The following is a 13,605-nucleotide window of genomic DNA, read 5'->3' on the forward strand; positions in this document are numbered from 1 at the left end:
ACACGGTGCGATGCATCGTGTAGGGCGACTGCCGATCCATCAGCAGACGGATCGTGCTGTCACCGCCGGCAATCGCGCTGTCCCCACAGACCGCACGATATGCCGGCTCTCAACTCGTCCATTTGAAAGGGATCATATATCGCATCCCAGATCAGATGGCATACCTCCCAACTTTTCATCCTCCCAAGGAGGGACAGGTCGTAAAGGGGGCAGCCCCCAGGCAGTCTTAACACATGAGAACAGATGCCGTACCCATCTGTTCTCCTCCTGCACACCCGCTACTCTGCTATACAGAGCAGCGGTATGTGCTCTCCCCAACTTCCCCCCCACCACGGAACATTGCGGCCTGAGGGTGGGACAGCCCCAGAAAAAAGGGACTGTCCCGCTGTATTCGGGACAGTTGGGAGGTATGAGATGGTTCTGCAGGAAGACCTGGGGATGTGATGTACGACCCGCGCAGCACAATATCAGGTATGATATCGTGCCCATACACGGCACAATTTAGCACCTATATCGTCATGCTGTGTATGGGGGCCTTTACTCTATTCCAAGATCTGAATCAGGCCCAAGGAACGAAACATAATAGCTTGCTAGTTTCAGCTGCAAATCTAATGTTAGATACAACATTGAAAAGCTCAGATTTTGTCAGGGTTTGTAAAACAGGCTATGTTACAAGCTTCTTCACATGATTATTAGCTTAAATTGTACTTTCGATTTAGCTTGCAACTTTGCTGAAATTAATCTTGGTCTCCAGGTTAATGGCCGCCTGTATAGTTCTATCTGTGACTATTCTGGGGACAGTTTGGCTCAAACAGTTTTCACACTAGCACCAGAATGTTTGGTACAGCTGTTAAAGTTAGTTTGACAGCTTTCACAACGCGGACGTATATCATCTACACGTCGCTCACTGTAGCGCCATAAATCCACAGACCGTCACTGGAAGCAAGGCGATTAGAAATGAACAGGCTCCATGTTACCTAGCCGCTGACGCCTATTATACACAGATGCGTCTTATTTTCCTCGCCCCTACCCTCATCTGAGCCAATCACAGGGCCGAAAGTCAAAGTGCACCCGCCCCATCTTTCTCCCGGGTCAGCACTACGGCCAATGTGTTAGCAGCCTGTGCGTGACGTCATGCCCGGGCCTCATTACTCGTCGCGTCCAGTACTGCTGCTGCTGCTGCATGTGGAGTAGTGTCAGGTAAGCGCCGCTGTGTGTACTGCTGTATACCACTCTGCATAATGACAGCCGCAAGATTCCGGAGTGTATATTTATTTAGATCTGGACTGTGATGGTCAGACAACGTAAGTTTGAGCCCAGGACAGAACAGACAGATACAGTACAGTGCACACTTTGCTCTAGTAGTCCTCTTTTGCTGCTATTTGATAATTAAGTTTTGTATAATTTACGAGAATATATGGTTTATAGTATTCCTGTATGTATGATGGAGCATTGGTAGTTTACATTAATCCTACATTTTTGCTGTGTCACAGTCTTCATTATATGTAAAGCTTGTATGTTTTGCCATTTTTCTGTTTATATTTTCAAAATAATCGGTAATATTTGCTTTAAAATACCGTTAGTTGTTTTGTAATCAGTATTTACAGAAATGTAGGTCTTTTATTTTAATAAATATAATTTATACTAGCTCACTCTTGTGTGTCCTTTTAAATGTGGAACATACACTAGTCGTAGAACTCTTTTATTTATTTATTTTTTTGCCATCGACTGACAACGTCCCATGGCAAGTGGGTTTTGCAATCAAGATGCGGTACCGATGCATGGTGTCCTAGTGATCTCTAGTCCCATGCAACACAGAATGACCCTGTTAACATTTAAAAAGTCTATCTCTGTTAAAGCGTATGTGGACCATAGTTTTATGGTCTATTTTTTTATAAATAGTAATGTGAAAAATATGTAAATTCATTCTATTCCCATGTCATTATATTTTTCAAATCATTGTTTATAGCGATATTGAAACACAGCAATTCTAGTCATTACACATATATTGCTTTGCAAATGGGCTGCCAGGGTCTTCCTATGTGGAAAATGACTGGGAACCAGTAACCTACAAAATCTTGATTTGAAATGTTTTTTTTTTTTTTTTCTTATTTAAACACAACTTTTTTTTTTTCTCACATGGACATAATCCCCATTCGCATGGAATTATCATTCTGCTACTTCTGTCGCTGATATCACAAGGCCAATTCTATGTCAACACTTTTAGCAATTAGACGACAACTTTCTCATTCATGATCAACTTTCAAAGACCTTAATGTGAGAGTTATCGAACACTTAAAATTACATTTCTCTAAGGACATATTGCCTGGTGTCTCTTGGACAGTATGCCCATACAGCTACTATTCATAGCTGTATGGGCACAGAGATCTCCACTTTTGAAAATGATCAGGTCTTTGATTTCCTAACACAAGGCAGCCAAATTTCATGATCGCCTTTCTCAGATTGATACAGTAAAAGGCCAACTAAATGCCTCACTCTCCAGAAGGGCTGCCTCTGTTATATAATAATTGGAGCAACTTTTTTACGATAAAAGACTACATGCTGGCTGTCAAATGACAACATACAAGATATTGAGGCTAGATCGAGGAGATCAGGAATAAGACGGTCTTAAGCTGTCATATATTTTAAACGATAACGTTATTGTTCAGTCGTTCACTATATCAGCCAGTGTGTGCACGATCAACGAAAAATGTTGTGCGCTCCTGGTAAGGCCGTTCATCACCTGAACATGCAGGCCAACTTGACTATATCTTCAGGTTGTACATGTTCGGGGGATGGAGAAGTGTGCCGGCACTGAACGATATCGTTCAGTGTGTGTGCTCAATGTCGTTAACGGCATTGAGCACACCACTGCCGGGAACACACTAAACGATATCGCTCATGGAGCGAATCGTTTTGTGTGTATGCCCCTTTACTCACTATTTACAAAAAGAACTGAATGAGTTCAGCACCAATAGTAAAAGTAATTTTTTGGTAAAATGTAGTTGGCTTTAAGTAAACTGTGCTAAAAGTTTTATGTTTCTGACAACAAAACTAATACGGCCATGGCCAAAAGTTTTGAGAATGACACAAATATTGGTTTTCACAAAGTTTGCTGCTTCAGTGTTTTTAGACCTTTTTGTCAGATGTTACTATGGTATACTGAAGTAAAAGGATGCTTTACTGTTGGCATGACACAGGACTGATTGTAGCACTCACCTTTCCTTCTCCGGACAAGCGTTTTTTCCAGATGCCCCAAACAATCTGAAAGCTGATTCATCAGGGAATATAACTTTACCCCAGTACTCAATAGTCCAATTCCTGTACCTTTTGAATAAAATCTGTCTGTTCCTGGTGTTTTTCCTGGAGAGAAATGGCTTCTTTGCTACCCTTCTTGACACCAGCCATCCTTCAAAAGTCTTCGTCCTGTGTCATGCTAACAGTAAAGCATCCTGAGACCATTCATGTGTGGGGTTGCTACTCAGTCAAGGGAGTGGGCTCACTCACAATTTTGCCTAAGAGCACAGCCATGAATAAAGAATGGTACCAAAACATCCTCCAAGAACAACTTCTCCAAACCATCCAAGATCAGTTTGGTGATGAACAATGTTTTTTCCAGCATTGTGGAGCACCTTGCCATAAGGCAAAAGTGATAACGAAGTGGCTCGGAGAACAAAACATAAAAATTTTGTCTCCATGGCCAGGAAACTCCCCAGACTTTAATCACATTGAGAATTTGTGGTCAGTCCTCAAGAGGCGGGTGGACAACAAAAACCCACAAATTCTGACAAACTCCAAGCATTGATTAGGCAAGAATGGGTGGCCATCAGTCAGTATGTGGACCAGAAGTTGATTGACAGCATGCCAGGGCGAATTGCAGAGGTCTTGAAAAAGAAGGGTCAACACTGCAAATATTGACTCTTTGCATAAACTTAATGTAATTGTCAATAGAAGCCTTTGACACTTATGAAATGCTTGTAATTTTACTTCAGTATAGCATAGTAACTTCTGCCAAAATGGTCTAAAAACACTGAAGCAACAAACTTTGTGAAAACTAATACTTGTGTCATTCTCAACTTTTGGTTGTATATATATATATATATATATATATATATATATATATATATACACACACTAAAATACTTATGATATATAATTATTAAATGGAAAAAGCAATTTGTCTAAATATAACATTAGTTGCCAATATATTACAATATTCACAGTGGTGTAACTGGTTCAACTAAAATTATCTTACAATAAGGCACAGTTGGATGTTATATAGTGATCTTCCCAGAAACGGGCATCAAGAAAGTAGCCGTGTGGTGGCCTCTGCAATAGTGAAATGTTGATATGTATCCAAGGACAAGAAAAATAAAACATTATGTAGATAATTAACACGCATTGGTGAACACACAGGACGCCAGTAAAAATAGGGATAATGCAAAAGCAAACAAATTGCAGTGGTATTTGAAAACCCCTATATACAGTAGGTAAAGTATAACTGGGATACGTTCAGTGTCCTGGCGCATGGGATGCTGGTGCTTAGAATACTGGTGTTGGAATCCCGACACCTGTCAGAATCTTGGCATCTCGACTGCTATCATCCCGAAGGTAAGTAGCAGGGTTAGGTACTATGGGGATGGTTAGGATTAGGGGAGGGGGAGGTTATTGTCAGGCCACAGGGAGGGATAGTTAGGGTTAGAGTATGGAGAGTGGGAGGGTTAGGATACCTAACGGTGTCTGTATTCTAATCCTGTCGTTATGCCGGCGTCTGGATTTTGACTGCCGGCATCCCGTACCGTACCTGTATAACTAATCTAAAACCTGCATAAAAGCATAGTATGCTTGTTATGGCTCAGCAGCTGCAGCAGCTAACATAAAGGGCCTAGTGATCCCACAACAGGTCCCCTACAGCCAACACTATACACAGTATATTACACAGTGCAAGCAGATGCCTTAAGCTAGGTACACACTATACAATATATCGTACATCTCATCATTCTGTTGCTGGGTGCAGGGGTGTATCTAGTGATCCCAAGCGCCCCTGGCAATGTAATGGACTGGCGCCCCCCCTATGCAGTGTCCCCAATAGTAATCCCCCAGTTGTAGTCCCCCCTATGCTGCATTGCCTCCAGTAGTAGCCCCCCTATACAGTGCCCCCAGTAGTAGTCCCCCCCATACAGTGCCCCCCAGTAGTAGACCCTAGTAGTGGCCATCCACCCCCTAAATTACCCCCAGTAGTGGCCACTCCTATACAGTCCCCCCCAGTAACGGGCTGCCCCCCATAAAGTGCCCCCAGTAGCTGCCACCCCCTATTTCAGTGCCCCCCCTGTAGTGCCAGGCTTACACAAACCAAGAACAAAAAAAAATCAACTTAACTGATCCCCGCTCCTGACGCGACCGCCACTGTCCGCTCTGAGTCCTGGCCGCTCTTCTCCTGCATGGGAGAGACGTCATGACGTCTCTCATATCACATGCTGCGGGGGGAGCTGGAACACGGCGCTCATCAGTGAGCTCCCTCCACGGACAATGCAGCAGCAAATGAGTCTGTCTGACTCTCACTAGCTGGCTGCTATTACAAACACACAGTTTGTAAACTGTGTAGGGCAGACCGCTCTCACTGCGGTCTGCCCTACACTTGTGGGTCCGGGGGACTTGTCCACCCCTTGGCTACTGGTGGCACTGCCGGACGGCACCCCCCCTTCGGTCGGCGCCCCTGGCGAGTGCCATCCTGGCCAATGGGTAGATACGCCCCTGGCAGGGTGCACACATTGTATAGTGTGTACCCAGCTTAGTACACCAGCACCAATGATACAATGTATCACCAGACATGATAATAACTTAGTACACCAGCACCAATGATACAATGTATCACCAGACATGATAATAAGAATGACTGTACAGGGACTAGTTATTCCACAACAGGTAACATTTAGCCACCAATCACAGTGCCCACAATACACAGCTGCCTTATACACTAGCAGCACTAGTGACACAATGTATTTTCAGATGATAACTCCTGTCATACATAGGGGCTAGTTATTGCACAACAGGTCCTATGCAGCCAGCACTATATATAGTATATCACCCTGTACCCTAGATGAGCAGATGTCTTAAACACTGCAGTACTAGTGACACAGTGTATCACTAGAACTGATAACCCTTCTTGTACAGAATGACTGGCGATACAGGGAGCTCCATCACCTCATTGTACATTTGCACCAGAGGGCCCATGTCCTCCCTCTCTATCTGCCACTCGGCTTCTTGTTCTGCTTACTCCGACTCTTACACTTCTCGGTCTTCTTTGTGTAGTGTGTTTTCTCTTGAAGTTCTTCACCGAGTCATTCCTGTCATTGATCAGAGACTACTACTTCTTGCCCCTTTCAGGTTTCACCCGATAAATACAGGAAAAAGTGCCAAAATTCTATATGAAAGTGATAAATGGCTTTGATATTTTTGTGGACCATTTAGAAGTAGTTATTATACAGCAGAACCATTTTATCTCCGCCATCGATGGCAAAACCCTCGACCATTGGTGGTTAACCAGCAATGATGGTTAACCATTGATGGTCAGTGGCCTTCCCTAGGCTAGTGAGCCATACCTGCAAGAGGTAGGGAGGATCATGAGACTGTGTGAAAGTTGAAGACTAGCTGCTTAGTCAGGGCTTAGTCAGGGCTTAAGAAGTGAGATAGTGCCCTGTATGGGGTCTAGGTTGTTTGTTATTTTTTGTTTGTGCTGACAAACAGTAAAGCATCCATTTATTTGTTTACACCTGGACAAAGCTGTGTGGCGACCCTTATTTTGAATTCCTAAACTCTGCACCACTAACCACTTTACTGAGCAAAATACCCCAGATCATCTACAGGTGGAGTCTTCCATATCCCAATATTCCGAAATACAGAGTTTTTTTTTTTTTAATTAGCTTGACTGAGATAGTGAAACATTTGCTTTTTGATGGTTCAATATACACAAACTTTGTTTAAGGCACAAAATTATTAAAAATATTATATAAAATGACCTGCAGGCTATGTGTATATGAAACATAAATGCTTTTTGTGTTTACAGTTGGGTCCCATTCCCAAGATATTTCATAATGGTATACAAATATTCCAAAATACGGAATATTCCTATAGCGAAAATACCCCTGGTTCTAAGCATTTTGGATATGAGAGACTCAACATCTATCTATCTATCCTGATGAGAGCGGTTGCCTCTCACCTGGATTATCCACAGTCTGGCGGGATCAGCTTTCCTCCAAGGGAGATGACAACAAAGCCTGTACAGTTTGCAGCAGAAATGGAGTTTTGGAACTCCATATTTTCATGGTTGCACAGGCCAGCTTGAAGACAGGTTGAGTTTAAAACTTTCCTTCAACCAGTGCTCTAGGCACTGATGCCGAATAGCGGCCAGAGGGTAGGCCTGAGTGTGATTAGTTCCAGGGACTGACTGAATAGCTTTGCTGGGAAGCATGGCAGGAGGTGGCTGCATTCCATGGCAGCAGACTGAACTCTAGAAAATTTGGTGCTGAGTTATTGGAGTACACCTGTTTATCCCAGAGTACTATGTGAATTTGCTAAAGAACAGTGTCTGCTTCCATTAAAAGACACTGGTACACTGGGAAGGTGCCTGTCGTGTGTCCTTATTTTCTCCAACCCTGTTACTCTATCGATCTATAGCAGTGATTTCCAACCTTTTTTAACTCAGGGCACGCTATGCTGGATTTTAAAATTGCCAAGGCGCACCATCCGGCGATGTGATGTGCGTGACCTATGAAAAAAAATACATTGTCCTCCACATGATTAAAATGCACTACATTGGCCTCCACAGGAATAAAACTCACATACATTGGCCCCAACAGAAAAAAAACTCACATTGGCTGGCCCTCACAGAAAAAAACCCCCAAAACACATTGCTCCCCACAAAAAAAAATCACAATAAAATTACACTCATTGGCCCCTACCTGTTGGTAGCTCAGAAGGCTCACTGTTGTCCCTGTCCTTAGTGACAGCACTAAGTGTAGATCTGTGAGCAGAGTACAGGTGGGTTGGCTGGCTGGCTGGCAAATGTGCGGGCTGGATGGAGTGCATGCAGATGGGCACTGCTACGTTTGTGACCTATGATGTCACACTGCCGCCTCTCCATAGGTCACGGCCCAGGTGCACCTGTAGTATCTATATATCTACAGTATCTATATCTAGTATCTACAATATAGTATCTGTCCATCTATAGTATCTCTCCCTCTCTCACTCCCCTGGTACCCTTCGTGAGTGGGATATATAACCTGTGGAAGTTATTACCCAATATGGCTCCACCACCTTACGTTATGTCCATCGTACCCTATATGTTGACTGTTCTCGTTTTTCTTTCTTTAATACTAAACCACTGTGTTCTTTTTCTGATGTTGTAAAGCGATTTTGAGTTCTGATGGAGAGAAGTACTATATAAATAAAATTATTATTGTGTCAAGTGCCTCATTGATTAGCAGTGACATAGTGAGGTAAATGGCTGTTGGAGGCACTGGCTAGTATCAGAGCCAGATTTTACAGATATATATATGAACCCAAGGGTTCTTGTGGGAATTATACAAAGGTGCAGCAGTATATATAGTGCTGGAAATTTGGTGTGTTTTGATCAGGGGTGTGTGGAAAAGGTATATAGGGGAGGCAGTGCCTCACCTGCCATAGACTTTGTACTCCAGAGTTTTGACAATAAAAATGATTAGAATGATAAAAAAGATATTGTATGAAAAATGTAAAGTGAATATTATAAATATTTATAGTCAAAATTTTGGAGTATACCTAAGTATGACCGGAAATGCTCTGCCTTACCTGACCGCACATCACTGGTGATCAGAGAGATGCTCCTCATAGAGCTGTCAGTGCCTCTGTAATCCAAGAGATGCTTATTGTGCTGTCAGTGCCTCTGTAATCAGAGGGATACCTAAAGTGCCCTTGGTGACTCTGATCACAGAAATGCTCATTGTGCATTCTGTTCCTCTGTGATCAAAGGAATGCTCACAGTGCTGTCAGTGTGTCTTTCAACAGAGAGTTACTTGCAGCTCTTTAAGGCCTGAAGATCCTCCAAGTCATTTGGAGGCTTGAGATCTAAGAGGATGCATGGCATTGCCATGACAAGATAAGCCGATACATGGGAGAGTTCATGTGCCTATGGGGATGGGGGATTTCTGTGTAAAATGAGGATTGTCTGTGCATAAAGTGGGTGCTCTGTAGGATACAGTAACGTTGTCAATGCAGGACGGGGCATTGTTTGTGGCGAATGACTGACTGATCTTTGTACATCGCAGAATGGGAAATGGGAGCACTGCTGGGAGGAATGGCTCAGATCTTGCCCCAGGTCCTCTAGTTAAGTCCTTGCTATATATATCTAAAATGACTGTTTATTATGACTGCTTTACTTCTGTGTATTTTATTCTTCATGAGCATTGTTGTCATTAGCATGATTCATTATGTGTTGTCCCACCTTTTGATCTTATTTTGTCTTCACTGGTATGGAGTTATTAATACACTTTCCTCTATGGAGCACACTCATCTTTATGCACTAACAACAGAGTAGACTATTCCAAATATATTTGACATGCTGGCAGTCTCACATAAACAGAGTCATGTACAATGTTCATCTTTTTACAGACATAATGTTTTTTGCAGAGTGCACTCTCCAGATTTTTTTCTCAGGTTGGCTTATTAGAAATATAATTATTCAGCACAGTGCTAATTTACATAAAAATCTTTATAGATTTTACAATGGACAGATATGTCCTTCCTTGTCTATCCTCAGTGCGTTATGAGTCGCATTACACAGGGGTGAGAGCCGCAGGCTTCCGAGTGACTTGGCCGCATCATACGTATTTTTCACATTACGATGAGAATGAGATGCACAAGCTGATTTTTCTGATTAAAATATGTGGCATGTGCATGTTCTGTGTGCCACCTAGTATGTAACATCATCAGATAGAACGTGGTGTGGAAAACAGCTGCCGACACTGTAACGTACCATTTCGTATGTAGATACAGCTTCAGTCGCACACAGAACATACACATGCTGCATATAATATTAATCAGCAAAGTCTGCTTTGCATCGTATTCACATTGCAATTCCGGTAAAAACGCATTTGCGCACAAAAGTCACATGAAAAGATGCTTGGCATGAGGAAACTCACACGGGACTAGGCACAACTAGAAGGGCTGTTTAATGCGACTGCAGCAAAAATGACACATCTGTATATACAGTAAACCTAACATTTGCTACTTACAGAACATGGGCTAGTTTGCATCTTGCAAAAGGGAAACAACACAGCTTTTGTATGTAAATATCTTATTTGTGAATCTTTTTTTTTTTTTTCTGTCTGATAAATGCTAAGTAGACTAAGTACTGCAATACTGCCGGAATAACTGCGCAGCAGATAGTGTAAAAGCATGTAAGCTGAGTAACAAACTCACGTTTTACGTAATTCGCCTGCTCTTGTGTCCCTGTGACTGCAGCAGCTGTTACTTCCTCAGAGTTAGAGACTCTGTCCTGTTCAAGTGACAGTAGTGCCTTCTACTTTCAGCCCTTGTATAGAAGAAGGCTGGCCCTGCTTCATTCACCATTCTATTGTATACAACTGGACTAGCTGATGGCCTATGCATATACATGGAAGTGACAACACCCATGCTGCTGCATTTAGATAAACACTTACTGCCGGAGTATTTCAAACTTATTCTACTCAACAACACACCCAACTTGCTTTAATCTAATCATTTCCTTGCTCTGTAAATGAGAAATACATCTGTAAGCAATTTGTTGTCACGCTAATGTGTTTACCACCTTTTCTTTTCATTGTCAGAATTGTGTGACATTCAGCAAATTATACATTTCTTTCAGTGATAACAGAACATGTCAGAAGATTTGAAGAAAAGATTAGAATTTCCTAATTCTCTTATTCAGACACAGGTACGATTTTCTTAATTATTCAGTATCTTTTAAAGAAATATTGGAACAGTACAATGAAAATGCTCTCGGGACTGTGTCAAAAAAAAAAAAAGTCAGCAAGTCCGGCGGTACAGTAAGTGGTGCATACAGCAGCACTTACTGGCGGCCACAATTCTGTCACGCCTAATTGTATTGACCCCCTAAGAATTTGGTTGTTATGGTACTACCAGCTTTTCTACACAGTTACCTATTGAACTGTGTTTATAAATGTCTAATTGTTGTTGATATTAAAATTGAACCTCTATATACCCCTGCCTGTACCTTCTAAAATCCTACCTATAAACCTCTAAGGATGACTCTAATTTGCGTACGCAGTCATACCATAAATAAAGACTTAGACGTGGAATCTGTGGTTCCAAAGCACAAGTGTTATTCAGGTAAAAGTTCAGACAGTTACACGCAATTGATCAAGACACAGTTTAGGCGCAAAAGGAAAATTATACAGACCCAAGTACAGTATACATACGCAGGCGCTTCCAGACCCGGAAATAGGCATCAGCAAGAGACCCCTAGTCATACAGCGTTCAGCACGAAGACTGAGAACCAGCGTTCGTGCACACATATTTATACCCCCCTAGAATAAACGGGATAATAGGTAAGTTTGTTGCTGGTGTCATTGGTTCCCAGGGGAGAAGTATCTGTTACAGCACATTTAACAGGCTAGTTCAAATAGACTCTCCCTGCCTCTAACAGCTGGGGATCTTCCTCTTCACGTCGCCTGCAACATCCTAACAGCTGTTCCTAAAATATACATTTTGTTGCTTGTAGGCTCTGCGATCCATAACTCGAGAATGCATGATGCGATCTCCCCACCGATAACACTGGAATACTGTAAAAAGAGTATGCATCAGTACAACTCCAAATACGACTTGTTTAGCATGTATAATACCTTAGTTATCAAATATCTTTATTTCTCAGCATTTAAACTAACTGAACCAACTTAAATCATACACTTTAAAGCTAATTAAACCTTATGTGTAAATATGTAATGTGTGAGTATTCGGGGTTTGATATAAAGACGTATTAATGTGTGTATGAAGATGGGTGCACTTTAGCAGTGTGACATGCTGAGCCAGATAGTTCCACATGCCCTCTGTCAGCAGGCCCCCACCTTTCCTGTGTTCAAAGGAAACTGTTATCATCTCAAGCTGTGAAGTTGGGGCCATCCTGTGTGTGTATGGGGCTAAGACCTGTTTAGGATTCAGACAAATCCAATTGTGTAGATCAATGCCTGGATTATATTACAATTGCCACAACTATACTTTGTCTGCATCCAGGGATTCCCAGTTTGTATGTAAAAATACCCATTGTCTATTCTATTCACTTTTACTCAGGAAGCTTGTTCTTCCAGTTGCCCCTGGTAGATTAACAAAAACATTGCCATCTGTCCTTAGCTCCTGAGTTGTAACTTGAAGTGACGCTGGTCACAAAATGGCGTCTTGCAGATTCTTGTTTCTAAAATGGAGTCTAGCTGCCGTTTGCAAGATGGCGTCGCGCACGCTTCAATTTTAAACTGATCTTGTCTCAGCCAATAATCCAGTTTTGACATTGTGTATGGCTTAGGTAATAAAAATACTCCTGCATGCTACTATGGTTTATTCTACTGATTATTCTACTGGTCAATTGTGGGATTAATAGGAATGAGTCAATGCCATAAATATCCATGCTTCAGTATGCTAACCTCTATAACACATGGTAATTGTACAACACGCGTAACTGTAACTGACACAAACTGTAAAAGTATATTCTTTTAATTCTTACTCAGTATGAAATGTTGGTTCTTGGAGAATAAGATGATGGCCTATAAGTAGTTGAATTATATTTACAATAATCGTAAAACCTGTGTAAATGTTTGCTTTGTCAGTCCCTCATTTCGTGATTGTCTGAGACAGTGGTTACCAAACTGTGCCGTGGCCACATGGGGTGCTGTAGGGCACTTGCAGGGGAGCCATGAGTTGGCAGTCCATTACCAAATAAAATTATCTTCTGGTGAATGTGAAAGGCAAAACCAGTGTTGGTGGATGCTAATCATACAGTATAATACAGTGGTTCTCAAACTCTGTCCTCAGGACCCCACACAGTTCATATTTTCCAAGTCACCCAGCAGATGCACAGATGTAACCATTACTGCCTGACACATTTTAAAAGATTCACAGGTAGAGCTAATTATTTACCTTATGATTCTGTGAGGAGACTTGGAAAACATAAACAGTGTGAGGTCCTGAGGACTGCGTTTGAGAACCTGTGATATAATGCATGGACAAACCGAAGCGCAACCCTGCCCACCACCACATAACCTAAGGAGGTCAGCACAATTTGCTTAGTTTAATAATTTTTGCCGAATTTCTCAATAAGATATTTTTAGAATAGTGGTGACTTGAAAAAATGCTGATGCTCCTCTAGAGTCCCGTGATTCAAGAAAGTTTGGGAACCACTGGTCTAATAACTTGTATACAACCATGAAAATAAGTTATTCATGGGCATGCAGACAAACAATATTCATATCCTCCATCAGAATACATCTTATTGGAAAGTTCTCAGTCAGACAATAACTATTGCTGCAACAAAACAATGTTTTTTTTGTTTTTTTCTGTCCTGGTAAGTATGCTTTGTTC

At 41.9% G+C, this 13,605-nt stretch overlaps 1 protein-coding gene across 3 annotated transcripts in view; it reads left to right on the forward strand.

Moving 5' to 3' along the window:
* The first annotated feature begins 953 nt into the window (after positions 1-953).
* The window catches only part of FOCAD (focadhesin), a 311,722-nt gene continuing 299,070 nt past the window's right edge, over positions 954-13,605 (forward strand). The window contains exons 1-2 of one of the 3 annotated variants that reach the window (XM_088472585.1): positions 954-1,200; positions 10,883-10,951. In XM_088472585.1, coding sequence (XP_088328711.1) covers positions 10,895-10,951 — 57 coding nt within the window. In that variant the 5' untranslated portion in view covers positions 954-1,200; positions 10,883-10,894. The other 2 variants (XM_088472586.1, XM_088472587.1) reach the window with 2 other exon arrangements.

Source organism: Taudactylus pleione, unplaced genomic scaffold (genome assembly GCF_031769625.1).
Source record: "Taudactylus pleione unplaced genomic scaffold, aTauple2 ptg000127l, whole genome shotgun sequence".
Lineage (NCBI taxonomy): Eukaryota > Metazoa > Chordata > Amphibia > Anura > Myobatrachidae > Taudactylus > Taudactylus pleione.